This window comes from Microcebus murinus, chromosome 32, assembly GCF_040939455.1.
Source record: "Microcebus murinus isolate Inina chromosome 32, M.murinus_Inina_mat1.0, whole genome shotgun sequence".
Classification (NCBI taxonomy): Eukaryota; Metazoa; Chordata; class Mammalia; order Primates; family Cheirogaleidae; genus Microcebus; species Microcebus murinus.
Window position 1 is genome coordinate 4,228,156 of NC_134135.1, and position 26,798 is coordinate 4,254,953.

General features: G+C 42.4%; 2 protein-coding genes across 2 annotated transcripts in view; both read right to left on the reverse strand.

Annotated features, from left to right (window-relative positions):
* LOC142861042 (uncharacterized) overlaps window positions 1–2,531 on the reverse strand; it is a 26,550-nt gene extending 24,019 nt beyond the window's left edge. Inside the window, exon 1 of the mRNA XM_075998986.1 lies at window positions 2,492–2,531. Within this exon, the coding sequence (XP_075855101.1) occupies window positions 2,492–2,531 (40 nt within the window). The remainder of the gene's footprint in view (window positions 1–2,491) is intronic.
* On the reverse strand, window positions 60–25,524 carry LOC105867597 (uncharacterized). The gene is made up of 7 exons (XM_012757826.3): window positions 25,341–25,524; window positions 22,967–23,032; window positions 16,802–16,889; window positions 11,953–12,043; window positions 9,085–9,211; window positions 8,146–8,274; window positions 60–4,965 (listed from the first exon to the last, which is right to left on the reverse strand). Exons 4-7 carry the CDS (start codon window positions 12,022–12,024, stop codon window positions 2,771–2,773), a joined length of 2,523 nt encoding a protein of 840 aa, XP_012613280.1. The 5' UTR covers window positions 12,025–12,043; window positions 16,802–16,889; window positions 22,967–23,032; window positions 25,341–25,524; the 3' UTR covers window positions 60–2,770.
* Between the last annotated feature and the right edge of the window lie 1,274 nt (window positions 25,525–26,798).

The following is a 26,798-nucleotide window of genomic DNA, read 5'->3' on the forward strand; positions in this document are numbered from 1 at the left end:
TTGCTTGAGCCCAGGAGTTTGAGGTTGCTGTGAGCTAGGCTGACACCGCGGCACTCTAGCCCAGACAACAAAGTGAGACTGTCATCCTCATTGTGTTTGCAGATAATGTTTCATAATGGCTTAAAATGTTTTTCAGATCCTGAATTCCAGGGGAACACCAGATGCCAACCAGTTTGAGACCCCTGGCCCAGGAAACAAATCAACATGAGAATGCAGTTTCTTCACCCTTGTCTAGTGACTCTTCACCCTGTACTGTTCCACCATTCAAAGATCTCCACACTCCCACCCACTCCAAACCCCTTAAATAGCCTATCCCCACTAGAAGTCTAGGAGGAGGATCACTTCAAGTCAGGAGTTCAAGACCAGCCTGAGCAAGAACAAGACCCAGTCTCTACAAAATAGAAAAATTAGCTCGGTGTGGTGGTGCATGCCTGTAGTCCCAGCTACTCGGGAGGCTGAGGCAGGAGGATCACTTGAGCCCAGGAGTTTGAGGTTGCAGTGAGCTATGATAATGATACTGCACTCTAACCTGGGCAACAGAGTGAGACTCTGTCTCAAAACAAACAAATAAAATCCCCATCCTCAAACCCCTCAGGGAAATGGATTTGAGGTTTCTTCCCCTCTCACGGTTAGCTTTAAGATTAAACCTCTTGCTCTGCTGCAACTCAGTGTATCTGTGTATTGATGTTCCTAGAAGTTGGCATTTGTCCCTGGGGCCACATCAGAAGAATGAGGAAAGGGAGGTTTATTAATTTGCTGGCAAACAAGGAAGATGGAGACTCATGTCTTATAGTGCCTTCATCCTATCTATGAGCAGAAATACAGTTTTGTTTTGTTTTTTGAAACAGAGTTTTGCTTTATCTCTGCTCTCTCAAGCCATTTTTGGACCAGCTTTGTAAGTCTACTAGCTTCTCTGAGAAAGTCACATTATGTAATATTCTCTCGACACTTGAGTTTATGAGCATCATTGTCAATATCTAAACCAAACCTTAGGTGGAATTCAATCCAGTTACAATGGAGTGGTACCAAGTTTAAATTACCAAAAACGTTATAGTAGTGAATATATGAAGTGTCTAGTTTATTTGCCAGAACAAAAAAATTCCTGTTGTGTATGTTCATTCTTAAGGGGAAATTTGTGAATGTCAAAAATAAAATGAAGGTGGTGTTATTTTTATCTTTATTCCTCAAATCTGTTTCATTTCATTATTTTCACATTTTACTATATTTGCATTTTCCCTGCATGTAAGTCAAGATTCACACTATGGGCCTTATTTGGCACACTTTCAAAAGATGTATATGGAAATATAATCATATGGTACATCTGCATCAATAGTAATACAGATAGATTTTAAGGTGTTAAGAATGTGAAATGTGCTTTCTATGAGATTCTCATGTACTCAAATAAATATCCTATGCCAGAGTAGGGACAGCATAACTTCAGTGTAAAATATGTTTCCCAAAATTGTGCCATTTGATTCCACCAAAGAAAAAAAATGTTCTTCATGCTTTAACTTTAAAAGCCTAATGGTACATCACTGTCTACTACAAAGCATCCCACTGAGATAGAATACAATTATGTTGAAAGAATGGATTCATTTATTTCAAAAGATTAAATTGTAATAGTTAAAACATTACATCTATGATACATTCTTAATAAAACAGAAGCAAAATGTGATTCCAGCAGTTAATGAGTCTTACTCAAGAACATGTTATTCTGGTTCTTTCGAATAAACTCTTCACTCTGGTAACTATTTAATCTTTAATTGCAAAAGCAAGACTAATTTTCCATCAATCTTTTGCTATAAAGCAGCTATTGCTATTCAATGGAGAAGGTGGTCACCACTTCCTTTGCATTACTTCTACTACACTACCAGTGCCTAATCACCTATTACTCTCCTCCCATAAAAATGCCACTGTCCCATGGTCTTGGCCTGCTCATTTGATGGTCAGTTGGTAGAGCGTTTCTCTTTGAACCCACAGTGCCCTCCTGTCAGGAGAAAGGCACCTGGAACACAATGAGAATGAGGACTGCCATCACTGTTTTACATTATTCTCAGCCCCTCACAGATGCTAATTCAGACAGTATTTAATTTTCAAAGCTAGAGTCCTTCTTCACAAACTGGATAGAAAAAACACTCACCAAATGAATTGAGCCCTTACATCCTATTGATCCTTTCCCAGAAACCACCACGGAAGGTGGGTAAAGACATATAATATCAACATATTTCAAAGTTCAGATTGAAAATCATAATCACTACTCTTTTCAAGAAACTTTAAATAATTCAATAAAACATTTTATAACCTGAAGTTAACTGGCCATATACAAACATCCTGTGACCTTTTAATATGTGAGTATAAGTTTTAACATATTTGGACTTGTAATTATACTTCAGTACAAAATATCAAAGATTAATTGGGAAATTAGAGACAGAGTTATTCCTCATATGAATCCTCATCTACAGTTACTATGGTCACTGGGTAATAGCCTCACCAAACACATTACATTTGTTATGGTCATTGGGTAATGGCATCGCCAGACACATTGCATTTGTGTAGTTTCATCAATTATGTATACTTTGATGCCCACTGAGCTGTGAGGCCTATATAAAGCCTCTGCCACATAAATTTACATGATATTTCCTATCATGGACTCTCTTGATATCTATTAATGGTTCAAATTAAGAGGGACTGGCCATAGTCATTACATTTGTAAGGATGAATTCTCTGATGTTGTGAAAGGAGTGAACTGTGACTGACAACCTTGCCACACTCACTTGTAATGTTTCTCTCCACTGTGAAGTCTGTGATGACTTGCAAGGTTTGAACTTTGCCTGAAGACCTTGCCACATTCATTACATTTATAAGGTTTTTCTCCAGTGTGGATTGCCTGATGGGTAGTCAGGCTTGAACGTACACGAAAGGCTTTCCCACACACTATACATCTGTAAGGTTTCTCTCCAGTATGAATTCTTCGGTGATTTGCCAGGTGTGAATTTTGAGTGAAGACCTTGCCACATTCATTACATTTGTAAGGTTTTTTCCCAGTATGTATGGCCTGATGGGTAGTTAGCGTTGAACGAACACTGAAGGCTTTCCCACACTCATTGCATCTGTAAGGTTTCTCACCAGTATGAATTCTTCGGTGATTTGCAAGGTGTGAATTTTGAGTGAAAACCTTGCCACATTCATTACATTTATAAGGTTTTTCTCCAGTATGGATGACCTGATGGGTAGTTAGGTTTGAATGCATACTAAAGGCCTTGCCACACTGATTACACTTGTAAGGTTTCTCTCCAGTATGAATTCTTCGATGAGTGGCAAGGTATGAATTGTGCCTAAAGACTTTGCCACATTCATGACATTTGTAAGGCTTTTGTCCAGTATGTATTGCCTGATGAAGAGTTAGGCTTGACCGAACACTAAAGGCTCTTCCACACTCATTACATGTGTAAGGTTTTTCTCCAGTATGAATTCTCCAGTGCCTTGCAAGTTGTGAAGTTTGACTGAAGACTTTGCCACAGTCATTACACTTATAAGGTTTCTCTCCAGAATGAATTCCCTGATGACTTGTAAGGTGTGATTTTTGAGTGAAGCCCTTGCCACACTCAATACATTTGTAAGGTTTCTCTCCAGTATGGATTGCCTGATGGGTAGTTAGGCTTGAACGCACACTAAAGGCTTTCCCACATTCATCACATTTATAAGGTTTCTCTCCAGTATGAATTCTTCGATGATTTGCAAGCTGTGAATTTTGAGTGAAAACCTTGCCACAGTCATTACATTTAAAAGGTTTTTTTCCAGAATGGATGACCTGATGTGTAGTTAGGTTTGAATGCATACTAAAGGCTTTGCCACACTCATTGCACTTGTAAGGTTTCTCTCCAGTATGAATTCTGCGATGCCTTCCAAGGTAGGAATTGTACCTAAAGACCTTTCCACATTCATTACATTTGTAAGGTTTTTCTCCAGTATGAATTGTCTGATGGATAGCCAGGCTTGAACGAACACTAAAGGCTTTGCCACACTCATTGCACTTGTAAGGTTTCTCACCAGTATGAATTCTCCAGTGGCTTGCAAGGTGTGAATTTTGAGTGAAAAGCTTGCCACATTCATTACATTTGAAAGGCTTTTCCCCAGTATGGATTAACTGATGGGTAGTTAGGTTTGAATGTCCTCTAAAGGTTTTCCCACACTCATTACACTTGTAAGGTCTCTCCCCCGTATGAATTCTCCTATGACCTGCAAGGTTTGAAGGCTGACTGAAGACCTTGCCACATTCATTACATTTGTAAGGTTTTTCTCCAGTATGGATTACCTGATGGATAGTTAGGTTTGAACGAACACTAAAGGTTTTGCCACACTCAGTACATTTGTATGGTTTCTCTCCACTATGAATTCTTCTATGACTTGTAAGGTGTGAATTTTGAGTGAATACCTTACCACATTCGTTACATTTGTAAGGTTTCCCCCAATTGTTTGCTTTTTGTCCTTGTGTGAGTAATGCAAAATAGCTAAATTCATTTGTATATTTTTTAGAATTGTGGGTTCTGACACGAGAAGAAATTGGTTTTTGTAGTGACACTGAAGAATCACAGTTGGCAGAGTTCCCAACTTGATTACATTCATAAATTTTCCTTTCATCTTGAAATAGCTGTAGTTCAGACAGATGTGAATGAAAGCTTAATCCAAGCTGGTTGTTAACATCCTTGTTACCTGCATCACTTCTACCATGTTGATCTCTTCTACCGGCGATATTTTCATTCTGGGTCATAAACACTCCTTTATAATTTCCTCCAGCATCTTGCCACTGACACTGAAAATCATATATATTTTTCCGGACTTCTCTGAAGGAAAAGTCTTCAATGTCATGGTTTTGTCTTCCCAACATCGCTGTTTGGAATATTTCTCTTGTAAAGTTTTTCCCTTTTGGTAGTAAATCCTTGATAACGAATTTAGGAGAGAGACCTACAAGATATAAAGAATCATAGGTTTCCAATTAATCACTGTATGTAAAACAAATACTTCATACTAAGAAGCATATTATACAAAAAGTAATACTTATATTAGACTTATAAAACTTATAATCATCAATTCCAATACAAAGGAAGTTAAAAAAACAAGTATTATTTAACAAAGTGGCTACATGCAATTAAAATAGTATGAAAGCCTATATTCAAGCAACCTATAACCCAACATTCACATTGTAGAAGCCTATGTTAGCCTTTAAAGTAGTATTTTTCTACCATGACCTCAAGGAACATATACAACTGGCGAAAAACAGTTAGCTGTCTCATAATTGAAAATAAGTGTTATGCTCTAATATTACATACAAATATTAATAAATACTAAAGTACAACATGATAGGCTATAATGGTAAGTAAATGGTGATGAATTCTTAAAAAGTGGCAATTTTGAATTCTGAAACAATCATAGCACTGGGGAAATATCAGGAAGAATTCAATAAAGCAATGTCAGAAAAAAACAGTATCTTACTAAATATGTTATAAAACTACATGCACACAAACAGGCATTTTGCAACACTAACAAGTGGTACGTGACAGGTGTATTTCATAATGCATGCTGAAAAACCATCATGTATAAATCATATGAAAATGAAAATATTCTAGGAACCATGATAAAATGAGTTTAGAAGAATTAGTAATCTTATTTATAAAAAGTTATAGTTTGTGGAATTGTAAATAGGTTTCTCTTAAGAGAAATGAAGGAATATAGACTGCAAGAACTGTAATATGATTTTTTAAAATTTTATTATAGACTGACAAATTGTAATTGTATATATATAGTTATGTGGAATGAAGTGATGTCCTGCTATTGGTATACAATGTGGAATGATGGAATCAAGCTTAACAACACATCCATCCTCTGAAGAACACATTATTGCTGGGTATGGTGGCTCACGCGCCTGTAATCCTAGCATTCTGGGAGGCTGAGGCAGGAGGACTGCTTGAGCTCAGGAGTTCATGATCAGCCTGAACAAGAGTGAGACTCTGCCTCTACTACAAACAGAAAAATTAGCTGAGCATGGTGGTGTGTACTTGCAGTCCCAGCTACTTGGGAGGCTGAGGCAGGAGGATCACTTAAGCCCAGGAATTTGAGGTTGCAGTGAGCTGTGATGATGCCACTGCACACTAACTGTGGTGACAGAGCGAGACCTTGCCTCAAGAAAATAAAAAATAAATTGTATCTTTGTAATATAGTTTGAAACAGGTTGTGTGATCACTCCAGGGTTGTTCTTTTCATTCAAGAGTTCCTTGACTATAAGTAAGTGCTAATTAAATAAATAAAATAATTGTTATAAAAGTTCATTTATAATAAATGGAAACGTACAAGATGAAAGCTGCAGTGGCTTAAACAAATGATGGCAGAATTAAAATATGGAGACATGATTCAACTTCATCAGTTCCCTCAGTAAGCTGTATGAAAACTGTATCTGGGCCCGGCATGGTGGCTCACGCCTGTAATCTTAGCACTCTGGGAGGCTGAGGAGGGAGAATCGCTTCAGGTAAGGAGTTTGACACCAGCCTGAGCAAGAGTGAGACCCCTGTCTCTACTAAAAATATAAAAAATTAGCCAGGTTTGTTGGTGCACATCTGTAGTCCCAGCTACTTGGGAGGCTGAGGCAGGATGACTGCTTGAGCCCAGGAGTTTGAGGTTGCTATGAGCTAGGGTCATGCCATGGCACTCTAGCCCAGGTGACAGAGTGAGACTCTGTCTCAAAAAGAAAGAAAAAAAAGAATAAAACTGTATCTGGTGCACATTTGAACAATAAAACAAATAGAACAAAAGTTTTGCTGTTGAAAATGAATAAGGACACATAAAGGGGATGAGAAATGTGGTGTGAACAATAATTCAGTCGTGAGTCTGATACATATAAGGCTATGAACTTGAACAATGCTGACCCTATGAGAAATTCCTAAATCACTGATGAAGGAGATGATCATTACTGTAAGGAGATGATCATTACTGTATGTAATCAAGACTGTCACAATGCCCTTAAGAGATACTTTTGTGATAGTTTTCAAAAATAAGACTAACTGGGCACACTTATGAGGCTCTCCTGATACTTTCCATCTCAGTATCTTTAGAGACGCTGACAAGTCTCAGTGACTTCAAGATGCATCTTGTATGTAGCAGGATGATATTCAAACATATTAGTCAAAGTGTTCTCATTTATTAATTTTGTTAACCAGTAAGACCACTCCATAGGATAGTCCACAAGAAGTTATCCATAATCTAAGAGTGGGTTATCATAGTAACAAATAAAATTGTAACAAAAGCATCTTTCAAAGGCAAAATCACACAAACGTAAGAAAATATGGTATGAGGAACAGCCTAGGTTTTCTACATTAACAGAGTAATGAGTGGTAGAAGAGAGAGAAAAATACAACATATGGAAGTTTGATTTTGTGAGTTCTTGAGACAGGATTCTGTTCTGCCTATAGATCCTATGCTAAAGCCTGGAAAAAATAGGATATGCGTCCCATGTAGGAGTGGGGATTAATTAGAGAATGACTCTGTCAACTGTCTTTATATTCATGCTCTTAAGATCCAAACCATTCCCTGTCACATACACCCATGAAGTGTGGCAAAAGTGGAGTGTAAGAACTGGCTGAAAAGTCTCAGCAGGCAGAAAGGGCTTGAGATAGCTTGAAGAAATTTCCACGGGCCCCAACAAAGTGAGACCAGGCAAAGTTTCCCATCTCATGAGAAGTCTTTCAGGTGCACAAAATAAGATAGAACACAGATAGATCCAGACATCAGGACTATGGAGCCCTCATCTCTGATCTATATGGAGGAAAAACTGAGCATCAGGAAGAATTAAATACAGAAGGAGAGACCAAAGAGGAAAGCCACCTTTCGGAAAGAAACCAAAGAGATCACAGAAGCAAGATGACAGAGTACTGCAGGTCATGACAAATACCCTGCATCTGTGTCCACCCACAACTGGAGGGTGAAAGCATAAACTTTTACACATCTGAAGAACAGAGTAAGTGGGGGAAAAAATTCATTGCAGAGCTCACGGGATATAAACTTTTTTTTTCCCCAAAGACCTCCTCCATTTGCAGAGAGTTTTCCATGCTCTATTGAATGAGCAGCTTTCTTTCTGATCATGAGAGCTCTTACCTGTGATCACACCTTTGGTACTTTCCCATCTATGTGGTTTTCTTGCAATTTTCACCTGTCTCTCCACAGTCCAGGGCTCTTTCCCTTCCTCCAATATGTAGATGATATTCATGTCAAAACTACAGATTCCTAGTTATGAAAAGAGAGAAATAATGTGCTGTGGCTTTTCTAGAATCCCACCCCTACATTTACACGAGAGGGGACATCAGAAATGGATCTCAAAAAACATGTCAAAAATTTATCCACTGAATGCTTCCGTCTGAATGCTTAGAAACCACTATAATATGCAGATATGTAGCTCTATTCCATGAACCATTGAAGTAAAAGCAGACAGGCAGAAAACAGGAAATTGGAGATTTTAAAATTCTAACACTTGGCCAGGCACAGTGACTCACTCATGCCTGTAATCCTAGCACTTCAGGAAGCTGAGGCCAGGAGTTCAAGACCAGCCTAAGCAACATATTGAGATAAATATATTTTTTTTGTTTCTACAAAAAACCAAAAAAATTGGCTGGGTATGGTGGTGCACACCTATAGTCCCAGCTACTTGGAAGGCTAAGGCAGGAGGATTACTTGTACCCAGGAATTTGAGGCTGCAGTGAGCTATGATGATGCCTCTGTACTCTAGCCTAGGCAAGAGAGCAAGACCTTGTCTCAAAAAATAAAAAAATTTAAAAAACCCAAAAACCAAATTTGACATAAAGTATTATGTATGCATATAAAAGCTCTGAAATCCTCCAATGACATATCATGAAGGGAGCAGAACATCTGAAGAAAGGGGATGATTAAAGTCCAGATTTTCCATTTTTAAGCTTTTCATTTCTGAGTTAATAAGGCTTTAATCTCAATCAGGCAATGCAGGGGCTCCCAAGAGATTCACAAGGGAAAATGTGAAGAAACATAAGAATATATCCTGACTTCTGGAAAAGTTATCCTCACCCAGAGAAACAAGGTTCCAGTAGTTCTCCAACATCACATCCCTGTATAAAGCCCTCTGAGGAGGGTCCAGGCATTCCCACTCCACCTGAGAGAATTCTATGGCCACATCCCTGAACGTCAAATGTCCCTAAAATGGAAAACACATTTCACCATGTAACTATGGGGAGACTTCTAATGTTCACATAAAATGAGAAAAACTGTTAGAACCGCTTAAATTCAAGTGAGCAGGCTGGCACACACACACATTTGGTCTTCATGCCCCTTTCCTGACATCAGAGCTCACTTGAAATCTGTGGAGGGATGAGTACCTTTTTGTACGCTCATGAAATAACTGGTGGCTGGAAGCCATTAGGTGGCTTCAGGAAGAGCTCTGATCACTGGAAAAACCAAGGCTGGATTAGAGGGTTGAGATTTCAGCTCCTGGAACCAACTTCTTGTGAGGGGAAAGGGAATAGAGGTAGAGAGAACTGATCACCAGTGGTCAAGGATGGAAGCAACTATGCCTGGGTAATGAAACCTCCACAAACACCCCCAAAACAGAGGGATAGGTGAACACAGGGAGGCTCTTTTGCGGGGGGAGTGGCACAATCAAAGAGGGTATAGACACCCCTCAACCCTTATCCCACACCTCGCTCAACAGAGTGCTTCCATCTGACTCTTCATCTGTATGATTTGTAACATTCTGTATCATAAGTGGGTAAATATGAGTAAAGTGGCTTCCCGAGTTCTGTGAGCCACTCCAGCAAATTCATTAAATCCGAGGAGGGGGATTCGTGAATTATAGCCAGTCAGTCAGAAGCACAAGCCATAATCTGTATTTGTGACTGGCACTGAAGCGGTGGTACTGTTGTGGGATTGAGCCCTCAACCTGTGGGATACGATCCTGTATCCAGTGTCATAATAGAATTAATTATAAAAAAGAACATTCACTTTTGTCTACTGCAGAACTGCGTGCTTGATATGTGGAGGAAAATCCACATTCGAGATCACAGAGCGTTCTGTGTTGTGAGAGTATAGTAGGCGAAACTCAGTCTGTTTTTCCTATGTTCTTGCACATGTTTGAGCAAGTTATACCTCCTTAATTTTGTTTTATTATACCTTTCTATAAGAGGTTATGATATTCTCTAAAACAGTGTGGATTTCTCTGTTTTGTGAATACAAAAAATATACAAATAACCAACTCAAGTCTTTTCACAGGCGTTGATTAAAGAAAGAAAATAATTTGGAAAAAATAAAACCAACAGAAGATTATCTCTGTAGAAGTGTTAGATATCATGCTTGACACAGTAAGTGATACTCAGTATCTAGATAAGCTAGACCATGAGTGATGTCTTAAGAAATGATAATGTCCACAGTGGCTTTAAAGATCAGAATCGGCTGGGCACAGTGGCTCACGCCTGTAATCCTAGCACTTTGGGAGGCCTAGGCGGGCAGATTGCTCGAGGTCAGAAGTTCGAAACCAGCCTGAGCAAGAGACCCCGTCTCTACTATAAATAGAAAGAAATTAATTGGCCAATTAATATATATATAGAAAAAAATTAGCCAGGCATGGTGGCGCATGCCTGTAGTCCCAGCTACTTGGGAGGCTGAGGCAGTAGGATTGCTTGAGCCCAAGAGTTGGAGGTTGCTGTGAACTAGGCTGACGCCACAGCACTCACTCTAGCCTGGGCAACAAGCAAGACTCTGCCTCAAAAAAAAAAAAAAAAGAAAGAAAGAAAACAAAGTCAGAATCTAAAAACTGTGGTGATGATAGAAAGAGCAATAATTAACATTTTTAAACAATGCCCATGTGGAAGGCATGTATTAATTTATATAACACAATAACACATGAGAGATAGATCTCTTCCCATTTTACTAGGAGATAACTGTATTATAGACACTCTAAGAAACTCACCTCAGGTCTAAGAGGTAAAAATGATAGAGCAAGCACCTGTACCCAGATGTCTACAAATTAAAATTAAACCTAACAAATCTAATAGTTAAGTAACAGATATAGCATCAAAAGTAAATTCAGAGTGGGCTATGTAACTTAGCAAAGCTGAAACAATTTTAGTGATAACAACATGGGCCTTAATAAAAGGCCTTTACATAAACAAACATATTTATGTTGATAATGCATTGCTATTCTTACCAGCCGTTTATTAATGTGATATCGTAGAACAAGTTTAAGGCCACAGAAAATATTTCACATACAATTTAAATTGTTAAGACATAAAACGTATTTTAAATGATGCATCTTTGATAAAAACCATGGGCTTATGCATCCACACACTCATGAACACACATCATATGTTGACCCAGGTAAGTGACTGAGGCAAAAATCTCAATCAGTGTAGGTTTATTAAGCCAAATGGAGGATGCACCCAGGGATGGGGTGGGGTGGGGGAGTTCAGCATCCTGAGAGACAAATACTGAGACACATTGACTCACTAGTTTAGCTTTAAATGCATGAGAAAATCAGGCTAAAAATATTTTCCCTTATTGGTCTGTCTTCCCAGAGTTTAGCAGGTACTTGTGTACATTAATACGTGACTTCCATGTGCAGCTTCTCTAACTCTTATCTACAGACAGCTGACAGTGCATCCTGATATGGGACCTAAACAGTCCCTGCAGCCCAACAGCACTGACGCCACAGGGCCACACTCCATCTCTAACCCACGTCTGGGTGTGAAGCCCTTCCCAGGATCATGCCCAGTGGAGCCATCTCTACTTTCTAAGTAGAGGTGACAGGGACCAAGGGAAGGCATGGGTGCGTGTGAGCAAACATGTCAGGCTGGACGCTGCAGTCACAGAAGGTCAGCAACTCCAGTGCCCGGCACTTCAGAAAGGAGGGAGATTCCTAACACTCCACCGAGAATTTCACTTTACCTGAGTAACAGCCATTCCTGACTCCTTTTCTTTCCTCTTCCTCCTCTTCTGGGCTGCTTCTTCATGTATCATGAATCTTTAGCAGTCAGCCCTAAATGTCAAAAATATGTTGTTTAATGCTAAGAATCAACACATCCTCTTCCTGTACCACAACCACACACACAGGGAAGACTTTACCCTGTGGAAAAAATTCCACACTGCACCTGGGGGAATGCAAGGGCAAAAACCTCCTCCGTGAAGATCAAAAAGTGAGTTTTTCACCTCTTTGTGCAGAACTCACCCCTCTTGTGGGGAAGCCCACATACACGCTGCAGCAGGGGGGAGCTGGGCTGGGCTGAGCTCCCCTCCAGGGCACAGGCATGGCCCTGACCAAACTTGATGCAGAGCACAGCCCCCCTCACCCCTAGATCACAGGCCGCTCTCAACACCCAGAAACAAGGACAGAGTTTGGTGTTCAATGCAGGACCCAGAGTAGAATCACCTGGGGCAATATAAATATTACTGAGGTTGGGCCTTAACCCATTTGAATGAAAATCTCTGATAAGGGAGTACAAAAGATGTATTTGCAAAATGTCTCAGCACTCTGATGTGAAGCCAAGGTTGAGCTCCATTCAAGGGGGCAAGCCCAAGACACCTCCGATGTTGACTTTACTATTCTCCCCTTGGGGCCTTGTTGTCACGCCACCAATATTCAGACAGTGGAAGGCCAAGAAACAAAAGACACACAAAACCATAGAACATGGACAATGTGTGTGTGTGGCTGGAATGTTCAATGGGGGTGGGTCATCTAAGTCTCTACTGAGGTGATACCTGCACAACCACCTGGGGAAGGAAGAGTGCTTGTCACCTGCAGCTGAGAGGCCAGAGAGCTCCAGGCAGAGGGACAGCCTATGTGGAAGCCCTGAGGCAGGAGCCACCTTGGCCCCAGGAAAAGGGAAGAGGCTTGTGTGGCTGGAGCAGAGCCAGTGGGGACGACACAAGCAGGAGATGAGGCCAGAGAGGTCCTGGGGGAGCAGAGCAGGGAGGGCCAGGTCTGCACACATTTCTCTCCCACACCTCAGAAGAACGGTGGAAATGATGTATTTCCTAACCCATTTTAAGAAAACTGGCAATTTCTTCTTTACCTTATACATTAACACACAATGTAGTAACATATATTTTAAATAAATGACAAAAGTTCAGCTAAGCCCCAGGAAGTACAGGATCACCCTCATCTGAGATGTGAGGACTAAAGGGGAACACGTTTGGGGGAGTTCAGGAAGTCCCTTTTAGACATAAGAAGGGGGAGATGCCTGTTAGCCCAGCAGAAAGGTGAGGAGACAACCAGACACAGGATTCTAGAGCTCGGGGGAGAGGACTGTAGGGGAAATGGAGACACGTGGGTGGGGTGTAAATTATGAAATGAGATGAGAAGGAAAGGCAGTGGGTGTGGACACACAGGCTTCAGGACCACGGTCACCCCACATTCAGACAGCAGATATTTGCAGAGACACCAGATGAGGAAAGCACAAAGCGATCAGAGAGGCCACAAGAAATTTAAAACGAATAGATTTCTGAATCTAGTTTAGCGGGGGTCCTCAAAGCCAAAAAAAGTAGAGAAAGTCATCAACTGTGCCACATGCTACTGACAGGAAAAGGATCAGTGGAACGCTGGATGTGAAAGCTTGATTCAAATAAGAATTCAAGGGTTCAGGCAAGAATTTAAGACAAAGAGCGAGCCAGGTTTTAGTGCATTATGCTCTTAAATGGAGTAAAGAAGAGTGGTACTTACTATAGAGGGAAATGTAGGTAAGAGTATTTTTTGTTTTAAAGATGAAGGAGTAGGCTAGGCGTGGTGGCCTCACTCTGGGAGGCCAAGGCGGGTGGATCCTTTGAGCTCAGGAGTTTGAGACCAGCTTGAGCAAGAGTGAAATGCCGTCTCTACTAAAAAAAAAAAGCAACCAACCATATATATTAATTGGCCAAACAAAAAATATATATATAAAAAATTAGCTAGGCCTGGTGGCGCATGCCTGTAGTCCCAGCTACTTGGGAGGCTGAGGCAGAAGGATCGCTTGAGCCCCGGAGCTGGAGGTTGCTGTGAGCTAGGCTGACGCCATGGCATTCTAGCCTGGGCAACAGAGTGAGACTCTGTGTCTCTGTGTCAAAACAAAAAAACAAACAAACAAAAAAAATGAAGGAATAGAAGGGTGGTGGTGGGGGGAGGGCTTTATTGTTTGTTGGAGAAGACAGGAAAAAAACAAACTGTTTTTACTACTCTCACACTCAACACAGAATACTTTGCTCTGGTCACCAAAATGTGGTTGGTGGTTTTCCCCACGGACTGCCAGCTGTTGTCCTGCAATTTAACCCGATTCTGACCCTATGTACAAGGAGACGGCATCAGATCCCACAGATAACGAGCTCAGTTCCGCAAGGCTGCCCCTCACTTCAGATGAACTATGCAAGCGGTAGCTCTACCTCTGACTGACCTGACCAATGTATGGCTCTCTTAATCCCGCCTCTTGTTCAATTAATTTGCTAGGACGGCTCTTCCCTCTGGCCACTCATCTGCAATCCTGTGTAGTATCTTTTATAACAAATGGGTAAACTAAGAAAAGTATTTCCCTGAGTTCTCTGCGCTGCTCTGGCAATCTAACAGAACCAAATAAAGGGTGGGTGGGTTCAAGGGAATCCCTAGTTTGTACCCAGTCAGTCAGAAGTTCAGGTCTTAAGAGGGGAACTTGCAACTGGCATCTGAAGTCACAGGTGTCTTGTGGGACTGAGCCCTCAACCACTGGGACCTGATGGTAACTCTAGGTACATGGTGTCAGAATTGAGTTAAACCATAGGACACCCAGTTAGTGTGTGATGGAGATTGGTGGGGAGTAATCCCCACACACCTTTTGGTGACAAGAGGTATTCTGTGTTGAGTGTTCACTGTTATATTGAGTGTGACAGGAGGAAAACACTTTTGCTCCAAAGGAAAACACTTTTGCTTTTCCTCTTAGCTCATGTACTTGCCCCCACGCCATGGCATCCCAGGAAAAGGGAAGAGGGTGACCCACAACTAAATGAGTCAAGTCAGTGCCCTCTGGGAGGGCTGAACAGAGATTGCAAATGTAAGCTGGACTCTGCTACCAAGAATTGTAAAAATGCACATGTCATATAGAAAAGACTTTTATAGTTCTCACCAGCATCTGCATAATTTAAACAAACATATTAAAATTTATTAGATTGTAAAGACAGAAATCAACATCACAACTTAATCACCTTCCAATCAGTTCACCACTCATCTGGACCCAGAGTCCCCTCTTTGTTCATTACTGTGTTTTCTGCCCTCATTCTGTACATATCTCTCACCTTCTATCTCCAGCTTTTCCCTTTTGTCCCCCCCCACTTCCAGGCTTCTGCTGCTCATTTGTGCCCCTCCCCTCGCCTGCTGTTTCTCCCTTCCTTCTCTTCTGCTTGATCACTCGCTGGGATCTGGCAACTTGTTTCACCTGCTGTGGCTCTTTCTGTTCAATCTTTTGATTGTCCCCAACCTTACACATTTCTGTCTCTTTCTTCCCCATCTCTCTCCCCCTGTCAAATTCCCTCTTCCCTGTTACACCCTGCCTCACTCTCTGGCACTCCCAGGTCCCCAGCTTCCTCCTTGCTGTGGTGCCTGCTCTTGTCCTAGCACCATGCTGCTCTCTCTACCCTGGCTCCAAATCATCCCTCCTGTCCCCTCGCTCTGTCTGAGGTGCCTCCCCCTTTGCTGCTCCTCTCCCTATTTGCTGTCTTTCATCTCTCAGGACATCAAGCTTTTCTCTACATTTCTCCAGTTACTTTCATTCTCCCTCTCCCCCCTCGCTACTTTCTTGGCTTCTTCTTTTACTTCTATTGTGTCTTTGCAAATCTCTCCTTCACCCTGTACTTTGACAACTTTTTAGGGTTCTCACCCCTTCTTTTTCACTCTTTCTCAGTTTTTCTATTTGCTCTCAGTTGCTGTCCATCCTTCTCCTGATCCCCTTTGCTCGGCCATTCACAGGGAGTGGATGGAAGAGCAAATGTCCCAGTGGGGTGGAATTTGGGACAGAACACTGGACATGAAGAGACAGCCCAAGGCATCTCTGCCTCTGTGCTGGGTCAGGGGAAGCAATGACTGGGAAGGGGAGGCCTGGAGAGCAGGAGGGCCAGGCCCAGCGAGCCCAGCACAGCTGGGTCTTTGGGGAGTGGGGGCTGATGCAGAATCCCAGCAACAAGGAGAGTATCTGGTTCTTTCCCGGACTAGGGTTACATCTCCAGATGCTGAGGCTCAGAGGACCAGGAAAGCGTGAATACCCCTCCGGGGTGGGCACTTTACGTGGCTCGGGGCAGGTGGAGGGATCAGTATAGGTCCTAAGAAGGAAGGGGCAGGAAAGGAGGTGTCTGCAAGGCCTGAAGCCAGAAAGATCAAGGGCAGGACCAGCTTAAGTGTAATTTTAACCACCAAAAAAGCAACCCCTGGACGCTCACAGGGAGTTCTGAATTTACTTGGGGTGAAGGAAACAATGCTGGGATTTTGAGGTCTGTAGGGAACCGCAGAAATCAGGTTTGGAAGAGCAGGATTCTGCAAAGCCCAGGTTTAACCCAGACAGAGGGCAACTCTCACACGCCTTCACTCCAAGAGATTTGCATCTGAACCTGGTCTGCGGGGAAACTGCGCATGTGCATGGGCTAGCGGTTGGCCTGGGGGTGGGGTAAGGAAGGAGAGAAAACGGGCAGAACTGCAAGAGGGGGGTGGGAACAGGATGGGGGACAGGGCATGGGGAAAGGCCTCATCGTGCGGTGGGATCCTGAGGGTGGGGTCGGGGCCGCGCTTCTTTGGCCTCATCCCAGGACCTACCAGGCAGGCGGAAGCAACTTAGAGGTCTGGGAAATGGGATCTCGCTGGGCGTGTCAACGCTGGTTTGTGATTAGATCCAGAAAAGTTTCTGCAATTAAAATTAAGCAATTTAATTAAACAAACCCTGCAATTGGGATGTGAACTAGACCAGGAAATGCTATTTCATGCTGACGCCCCAAAGAACATCCATTTCTGCCCCCCATTTACTCTGGAAGGAAAGTATCAACCCTGTGCTCAGTTCCCAAGACTTTCACGGGGAAAGTACCTGGGGTGTGTGGGCCTGAAGGGCTAAGGTCTGTGATTAGTTAAGTCAAAAAGCGGTAACTTTTTACAAATAGAAATAAATAGCATTGTTCTTCCTTTTACTTGTTATTCTACTCCACACTTGAGACATGGACTTAACCTCAAATACCTTTGAGATAAACTTTGCTGTCATCAAAACATGGTTCTATCGATAACTTCTAAATGTATTAAAATTCATTTTATATGCATTCTGAAATTACTTAGAAAACGTAATTTTTATTTTAAAATTGTAATCTATGTGAGCTCGATGATCTGTTGTTGCTAACAAAGCCTGTAAAACAGTGTTTAGAATACATGTGCATTTATTTTCAACTCAAGGATTAATTACTCAGTATTTTTAAGGGTATTAGATAGAGAGGTTACTGTCTTTCATAGGAACCTTAAAGAAAGTAAAACTAAATTATCAAATGTTAAACAGTATAGTTTCTACTGGCAATAATTTTGCCAATATCTGTGAATTTGTATCTACTTTGATGTATTTTTTCCTCTCATATCCCTACATCTAGAAGATTTTATCCATGAAGAAGTGTTCATCAGGCTGGGCCCAGTGGCTCATGTAATCTTAGCACTCTGGGAGGCCAAGGCAGGGAGGATCGCTCAAGGTCAGGAGTTCAAAACCAGCCTGAGCAAGAGCGAGACTCCATCTCTACTAAAAATAGAAAGAAATTAATTGGCCAACTACAAAAATATATATATAGAAAAAATTAGCCAGGCATGGTGGCGCATGCCTGGAGTCCCAACTACTTGGGAGGCTGAGGCAGGAGGATTGCTTGAGCCCAGGAGTTTGAGGTTGTTGTGAGCTAGGCTGATACCATGGCACTCTAGCCCAGGCAACACAGTGAGACTCTGTCTCAAAAAAAGAAAAAAAAAGTTAATCAGCTGAAATATGATCCATGTCTAGGTAGGAAAAATACCATATTTAACATATTTTTGGTTTAAAATGAGCAGGATGTCCTGGCATGCATGGTACACAGAGGAATACTAGAAGACGTATTAGCACAGTTTCAAAAGATATGGTGCCTGGGATAGATTTGGGAATCTTTATAAGGTAGATTGTTCTGTATTATGCAATATTGCTAAGTACCTATGTTGCCAAGAAAGCAATTTCAGCATGGACTTCCATGATCCCAAGCAGAGAAATGAGTTGATTGTGGATCTTTTCATTAAACTGGGACTAGCAGAGATGAATCTCATTATAGGAGAAAAGTCATGAATCCATTTTGTTTATGTGGAGTTTGGATACTTGTATAATTTTCACTGAAGCAAAATCAACATATTCACTAGAAATTTAAAAAAAATATTTCCTCAAAGTTTTGCCATATGTTTCACTGTAATATTATGAAACAGACACAAATTATTAAGGGTTGATGAAGTATTTTAAAACTAGGAACTACTTTTACCAGTTGAGTATGTATTAAACCCTGTATCACAAAAACAGATACAATCTAGTACAGATGGAACAATTAAAATATTTACCATTAAAAAACCCCCAAATTCAGACATAGGTAATGAAAGATTTTATTTTAAAAAATTATTGCAATGGACCAACTGCTCTTAGCAGATCTGCAATGTTCAAGTTTCACCAAAAAAAAAAAAAAAAAAAAGAGAGAGAGAGCTTTTCTTTTATATGAAGGAGAAAAGGAGGCTAGAAAGCACCAGTTATGAGGCAGTGGATGAGCATGTGGTATGACCTACAGGTACTCTGGGAATGTTTTATTTTAAGGTCAGCTCACTCCAGGGAGGCAATCTTAAAGAGAGGATGTTCCCAATTACAATACTGAAGGGTGGTCCAAACTTCAGGTGACTGGGAGAAGGAGTGAAACTTAAACTAAAGTTTGATTAAGTCAAGTTAACCAATTTGGAGGGTCATTAGATTTGAGTGAGTCTTACATGGAAGTGTGGTTCCTTGCCTTAAACTGTTTCCAAAATAAAAAAAACAGAGTGGGGGGTGTGGCGGTTTAACCTTTGCTATTTTCCAGGATTATAGGGTTGCACTATAATATAACAGGTTCTATACTGTCACCATATAACACTAAATAAAATTCAAAAAGTCATGAATACACATGTTATATTTGAAAATTGGAACATGAGAAAGTTTAAACTTTTAATGAAAACAAACTTGCCCTGGTAGCTCAACCTTTGAATGGCATTGAAGGGCACTGAATCTTCATTGTGGATGGACTGCCTAATCTTGTGACACAGAATAGGCATCATTTACTACTAAAAAAATATTCAGAAAATTGAAAAAATTAGATGCACCAAGTTTATTTCAAAGCCATTTGAACTTATAATTCACTCAGAGCACGTAATAGATCAACAATTGAAACATAAGGAAACAAAGCATTAATATCTATTTTTTAAAGTATTATTTATAGATGTTTAAGGTTATGGTTGGTGACCTAAATTATCTGATACCCCTCCCCTAAACACCCAGGTCCTGGGTCCTTGAGTGTCCCTGGACTTGAGCCCAGAGTTCTGTGTCTTCCTCCTTGGTGCATGAGAAATAGAAATGGAAATGAGGTTCTGATGGCATAGCTATGAAATTGTACACTCAGTAAAAGCGGAGTTTTGCATTTCAATGTCCAGTTTCCATCCCCTACACTGACAAATAAGGTCCTGGATTAATTTAATATGCTGTTCTAATTGCCATATGCAGGGTGAAACCACCTCTCCACAGGGACTCTCCTTTGGGGTCACTGCACCTATCCCTGTATCCTTCCCCAGGGCTGAGATGTGGTCCTCTCATTGGCAGGATGTTTCTCTCCACCCACACCACCTGTGTATCTTGGAACAAACAGGAAGAGGCCAGTAGAGAATAATCACCACTAGTGGCCCGGTATCAAGAAACTGGCAGCTTTAACTTCCCAAAGACAGTCCCAATTTTAGCCTTTGGGCTGCATGTCACTGTCTATGTTTGCCCTCTGAATCTTAGAAAAATCTTTCCCTATCTCAGACTCTTAGAACCACTCCCTCTTCAGTTGTGTCCCTAGACGCATCCACACCAAACCCTTCCTAATGAAAACCATCTGCCACCTGAGTCTGAGGCCCCTCTGTTGCCCTTTTGGACTCAGACACTCTTACAAAGTCCCATAGGGACCCATACACTCCCCAGATACTCCATAATAATCCAACCATCCTGCCATAAAAATCTCACAAGCCCTAATACTCATGGAATCATACACATAAAAGTCCTAGGGACTCAGTGACCCAAGACACCATATTTTCACTCATTATGACTCCACCTCACACAGGAATACCACCCAAAATCCACTAATAAAAAGGAGATGTGGCTGGGCGCATTGCTTGAGGTCAGGAGTTCAAGGTTACTCTGAGCAAGATGGAGACCCTGTCTCTGTAAAAAGTTGGCCAGGTGCGGTAGTATACACCTGAAGTCCCAACTATTTGGGAGGCTGAGGTAGGAGGACTGGCTGAACCCAGGAGTTTGAGGTTGCAGTGAGCTATGATGATACTACTGCACTCTAGCCTGGGCAACAGAGTGAGACAGACCCTATCTCAAAAAAAAAAAAAAAAAAAAGGAGAGGCACATACCCCAATGAGATCCCAATATCTTCCACTCCAAACTGTCCTTTTATCTTCCCAAATGCATCTGAAAGCTTCCTGCAACACAAAATACCCCAAAATACCACGAGTAATCTAGAAGACGATTTCCCCTAGAATTCCTCTATGGGTTGCAGGACGATTCCCGCACTCCTGAAAGACTCCACAGAAGTCACCGTGTGGAGTGGATGCTGGGGTGCAGCTCTGAGATCCACTCCCTCAGGCCCAGGGACCCATCTTCCTCCTGCCTGAGCTCCCTGCGGGCTCAGCTTAGGCCTTAGTTCTAGCTACACTGCAAGACAATGTTTCTCTCTGCCTGATTCCACTGCCTTCAGTCCTTTTCATTGTGATCATAAGTTTCCCAATTAAACCCCTGCAGGCAAACCTCAGTCTCAGCATCTCTGTCCCAGGAAACCTGAACTAAGACACCATGGCATTCCAGAACAATCCATGCAGCCCCACAGCTACCCATAAACCCACTTCCAGGTGGCTCCAGCCAGATCTGAGATATTACTTTCCAAAAGTTCCATACACTCCTGATCCAACAACCACACTTAAATAGGGGTACACACCATTCATAGGACTTATGTAGAGGCCCTATCCTTGCTTTCATACTCCTCATGTAGATCACAAAGGATACCACCCCTCCACTTTTTCCCATTTTCCAGAACAAACTAGACTGACCAGCACAGGGGACTCCAGACAAGCAATGCTGCAGGAATGGACCCAAACAGCCATATGAAAGACAGTGGGGCTTCTAGTATGTAGTCTAAGAATTTGGAGCTGCTGGAAGAAATAGCCAACAATTTGGGACAACATGGAGTCCAGTTTAAAGGCAGGTGAAGATTGGCTAGATTGAGTTAACTGAGGATGTCACAGAAAAAGAGGCACCAGATCTTGTGAAGGAAGCCACCACTGTCCCTATATCTCACCAATCACAGCAAATTACAAGATTCCCTAGTTCTTTAGAGGGTGCTTGTATGCCACTCAGGCTCCTGACCTTCTCCCTACCCTTTCAGAAGGGAAGCCAGGATCCCTGGCTCTGCACATCACCTGGTAGAAGGCAGAACCCCTGCCCACGATAGCAACTGGTCCCTGGTGATGTGCAGAGCCTGTAAGACCTGGGAACTGAAGTGAAGCAGTGACATAGATGGCTAAAATGGGGACGCTTCAGCACACTGGGCCTGTAGGGCTTTGTAGGCGTCAGTACATTCACCTGCTGTTATTTTCAGTAAATTAAAGTAGCCACAGGAGGTTCAAGTAAATCAGAGTTGAAATTTCCAGAAGAAATATGGGACCATCCTCATCACCTGTCCTGGCCTCCTGGTCTACTCAGCCCCATCCACAGCCCCATCATCTAACTACACAGCCCCAAAGCAGGTGCTGCAGTTGTCCTGTGAACATGGAGACTATGCATCCTCTGGTGGGGGGAAAACACAAAACACTTGAAATGATCAATGCAGAGGAGCATTTCTGATTTGGTGATTGATACAAAGGCAATAAAACCTGAGTAACGTGACAGAAATTGACTGGCAGAGGGAACGTGAAATGACAGGGTGTGGGGTGGGGGAAGATGTCTATGAGCCTAAATTTGAAGGAGAAAGGGCCAGAGTCAGGATAATTTATGGACAAAGGGTAAGAGCAGGGACAAAGACTTGAGACAGGAAAGGGTTTGGAAAAAGAGAAATATCAAATGTGACTGGGGCAGAGAGAGCCCTGAGGAAGGTGAGCTCCCAGGAGGAGGCTGCACACACTGGCAGGGCCCTGATAACACAGGGCTGTGGAGCCACAGGGAGGATCTGAATTTGTCCGGAGGAACAAGGGAAGCCAGAGGAGGGCTCAATGCCAGGGACCAACCTGACCTGTCTTTAGGTTTAGCCCTGATAATCCTAATGCAGAGAAAGGTCTCTGAAGACAGTCTCTCAGAGACCATCCTTCCATCCCTGTGGTTTTATTTCATTTTAATCTTTGGAGGACTGAGTCCCATTTGAGATTCTGATTACATTGGGCACTCCCCCCTCCTAGAAGAATTGCCAAACATAGATTCACAACCAATTTTGCCAAATATTTAAGTGGTTGGTGTGGCTTATATGGAGGTGTTCTGGTCCGGTCCCTCATCTCCATGTTACAGGTGGGTTTTTTGAGGCCCAGAGGGGGAGACATTTCACCAGATTATCCTGAGAAAGTCTGGGTTGAGTGAGAATGAGGAAGTGTGACTGATTCTGATAAGGTAGTTGGGTCAATGGGCAGGGTTGTTCTTTATCACAACTTCCCTTGAAAATTCTAAGGCCTTCTTTCACATACCTGAGCAAAACAAACTTCTCTTTCAAGGTTTCATCACGTTAATCCCAAACATTTAATTGTTCTTTTCTAAAAAAAACATAGTAACATACTTACAAAATGCACAATTGTGAACAGACGGCTATTGGTGTTTAAAACAGTGAAAGAGTACGCTGTGGAAATAAGCTCTGAGGAAATTTTTCATCATGAATACATGGGCTATGTTGGAACAATGTTCCACGTGAATCCAGCCCATCCTTCAACATTTGCAGAGAACAGAACAGACAAGAGGGACTTGAGGGGAACATCTACTTAGTAGCTCACAGCTCACTGTTTTAACAGAGGACGTAAGGAAGAAAATAAAAATAGAGTGGTTCAACTAGGTTCTGATGTTAAAGTAAAAGATCATTGATATCTGTACCGACTACACACTGAAACAATCCAAAATTACCTACCAGCTACCAAAAAATGTTTCCAATATATAATAAAGAGTAGAAAGCATGCACACCTCAATCTGAAATAGATAAATTTTCAAAGGAAAATGATTTTGAAATTGTTAAAAAAAACAATGAATTCTGTAGTCAAAGGGAAAAATATTTTAAATATGTCATATTTAGATGAAAATGACATGAGGATTCCAGCAAAGCTTGCTTCAGAAGTAATTATATATAAAAATATAGAAACTCTATTAGCTAAGATTCATTTCAGCCTTCAAAATGAACCATGAATGAAATGAAAGGCCAGAAAGAAAAAAAAAGTAAATTCTTTACCAAAAAAAAACAGCAGCTCTTTTAAATTTCCTTTAAAAAGACCCCATGTAGTGACAGAGTCAGTCACTTCTTCCCCATTTCACTCCCCCATTCCCCACCCCATTCCAGGAAAAGGGAAGAGGGTGACCCACAACTGAATGAGTCAAGTCACTGCTCTCTGGATGAACAGGGATTGCAAGAGGCCAGCCTCTGATGTCAAGAATTATAAAATGTACCAGCCTCACAGACAAGAGCTTGATAATTCTCATCCTCGTTTGTATAATTCAAACAATTAGATCACAGAGAAACCAAAGTCATAACTTAATCACCAAAATCCAATCATCTCACCATTAATTTGGACACAGGGTCCCCTCTTTCTTCATAACTATGTGTTTCCCTCCCTCATTCTGTACATACTTCTCATTCTCACCTTCTTTTGATTCCTTTCATTCTCCCCCTGGGATTCTGCTGATTTGTGCCCCTCTCCTCTCCGGCTGTTTCTCCACTTCTGTTTGTTTTCCTTTACACCTATTCTGCTCCTTTCTTGCAACCTGTTTCACCTGCTTTGGTGTTTTGGTCCAATCTTTGGATTGTCCCCAATCTTATATATTTCTGCCTCTTTCTTCTCCTCCCTCTGTTCTCCCTGTTACATTTCCTCTTCTGTTACAACCCCCTGTCCCCACTCTCTGGCACCTCCAGGTCCCTAGGCTTCCTCCCTGCTGTGGTGCTCTTCTTGGTGTCCCAGCACCACGCTTCTCTGTCTGCCCTGGCTCCAAATCATCCATCCTCTTCCCCCACTCTGTCTGAGGTGCCTCCCCCTTTGCTACCCCTCACCCTTTGCTACCCCTCACCCTATCTTGCTGTCCTTCCTCTCTCAGGACATTGAGCTTTTCTCTACATTTCTCCAGTTACTTCCTACCACCCCCCCCCTACTTTCCCGGTTTCTTCTTTCACTTCTACTGTCTCTTTGTAAATCTCTTCTACATTCTCTACTTCGACATCTTTTTATAGTTCTCACCCCTTCTTTTTTACTGTTTCCCCTCAGTTTTTCTATTTGCTCTCAGTTGCTGTCTCTTTCCCCTGATCCCCTTTGCTCAACATTCACAGGGAAGGGCATGGAATAAGATGCGCGCCTCCCAGAAAAGCAGCATTTTCCAGTGGGGTAGAATTAGGGACATGAGCACATGGGCGGGTGTCACAAAACAGGCCTCGGTCACCTTCCGCAACGTGGGTGAGGATAAGGGCTGACTGTGAAGGGGAGGCCTGGGGAGCAGGATCAGGCAGGAGGAGGAGTAATGGGGCGATCCTGCTTTCGGAGAAGTGTGGGGTCTGCAGAATTCCAGGACCAGACAGAGGAAGGACGCGGCCTCTCCCGGACTGAGGCCGCGGCGCTGCCCTCCCGGGCCGACGAGGGTGGTACGGTGGCGCAAAGGGCGTGAATGTACCTCGCGGCTGAGGACTTCACGTGGCACGGTGCGGGAGTTCAGTGAAGGGTTTGGGGCAGGAAAACCCCTGCTTAAAGGTTTAAAAACCGCGGAAATCGGTGTCTATCTGGCCCGAAGCCAGAAAGATCGGGGGCGGACCAGCCTCGGAGATTTCAACCCAAAGGGAAGCAGTTTCCGGACCCACGGCGCGAGGTGTGTATTTACCTGGGGCGGAGCGGAGATTTCGGGGTCCGTAGCAACACCCGGACACCGAGTCTGGAAGACGGCGAAGGGCCGATTTAATCTAGACAGATGGACACTGATGTTTTCCCCGCTCGATCCGCTTCCGGGTCTGCGGGAAACTGCGCAGAGGGAAGAGGCGCAGCGGCCGGAGGCGGGACCTGAGGGGCACGGGGAAAAGGGCGGGGCGTTGGAGAGCCGGGCTTGGGGAGCTCCCGCGAGAGGAGGGGAAGGGAGGGGCCCGCGCGAAGAGAGGGGACGCCTAGGGGGCGGGGCGGGGCGGGGCGGCGCGGAGGGGGCGGGGCGGGGCGGCGCGGAGGGAGGGACCGTGGGCGGTCGGTTTGGGTCTAGAAAGCGTCCTATGGAACAGCGTAAACGTTTCAGTATCGAGTTAAAAGCACAGTTGTGTTGGAAACCAAACTGTTTTTCTCCTAAGTTAGAAACGGTTTATGTTAAAACTGGTTTTTCCTAGCGGGTTTACGCAATAATGTTAGTGAGGCTGAATCCGCTCAGCAGGCTGGGACCTGGGATCTCCGCGGGGCGGGGGGGTGGATATGGGGCTGGGGCGGTGACAGGATTCTGGAAAGTTCTGCAAATAAAATTAATCTAAGCAATTTCATTTAAAAGTCCTGAAATTATCTCTGAAGGGGATGCAGACTAGAATGAGAAATGCAAAACTGCCTGCAGGGAATTTGCAATTTAATACTATGGTCCTCCCAACCTCATTTCCATTTTTATTCCCCACTTGCCCCAGAGGGACAGAGTCAACCCTGTGCTGACTTCCAGAGACTTCCAGGAGGACAGGACTTGTGGTGTGGGCCATGGAAACCTAAGGCTTCTGATAAGTTAGATCACCAACTGTTGCTTTAATAAAAGCAATAACTTTAAAAACGATATAAACTGCATTGTTCTTCTTTAAGTATATTCTATTCCATACTTGAGATAGCAACTTCAAATACCTATGAGATAATTTTTCTTCACATCATAATATGCTTAAGTCAATACTTTCTAGATATAATTTTAAATACGGTTTACATAGATTCTGAAGTTAGACAACGTATTGTATTTCAATATTGTAATCTATGTTAGGCTTTTATTTTCTATTTCTGAGTCTTCCTTCTTTTGTGGGTTACAAAGCCTGTAAAATAGATGCCTTCAAAAGACATTTAGATTTATTTTCTCGTAAAGAATAAATAATTTTACAGTATTTCTAGGGGCATTTAATAGGGCAGTTATTTTCTTTCCTTGAACCCCAAAGAAAGTGAAACAAGATTATCAAATTCAAATGAACTCACTTCTACAAGCAATAATTTTGTGGTAATATCTGTGAATTAACATCCACTATGAATTGAGTTTTTCTGTCACATCCTTACATGTGGAAGATTTCATCCACCCAGAAGTGGTAACTAATTGAAATATGATTATGTTTAGCTAGAAAAGTTA

Bases quoted from the DNA above. Each gene is read 5' to 3' on its own strand.
- LOC105867597 (XM_012757826.3), bottom strand. From the start codon at position 12,024: ATGATACATGAAGAAGCAGCCCAGAAGAGGAGGAAGAGGAAAGAAAAG. The intron at 9,212-11,952 runs GTAAAGTGAAAT...TTTCCATTTTAG, and splicing joins CAGGAATGGCTGTTACTCAG to GGACATTTGACGTTCAGGGA. The intron at 4,966-8,145 runs GTAAGAGCTCTC...TATATCTTGTAG, and splicing joins TACCAAAGGTGTGATCACAG to GTCTCTCTCCTAAATTCGTT.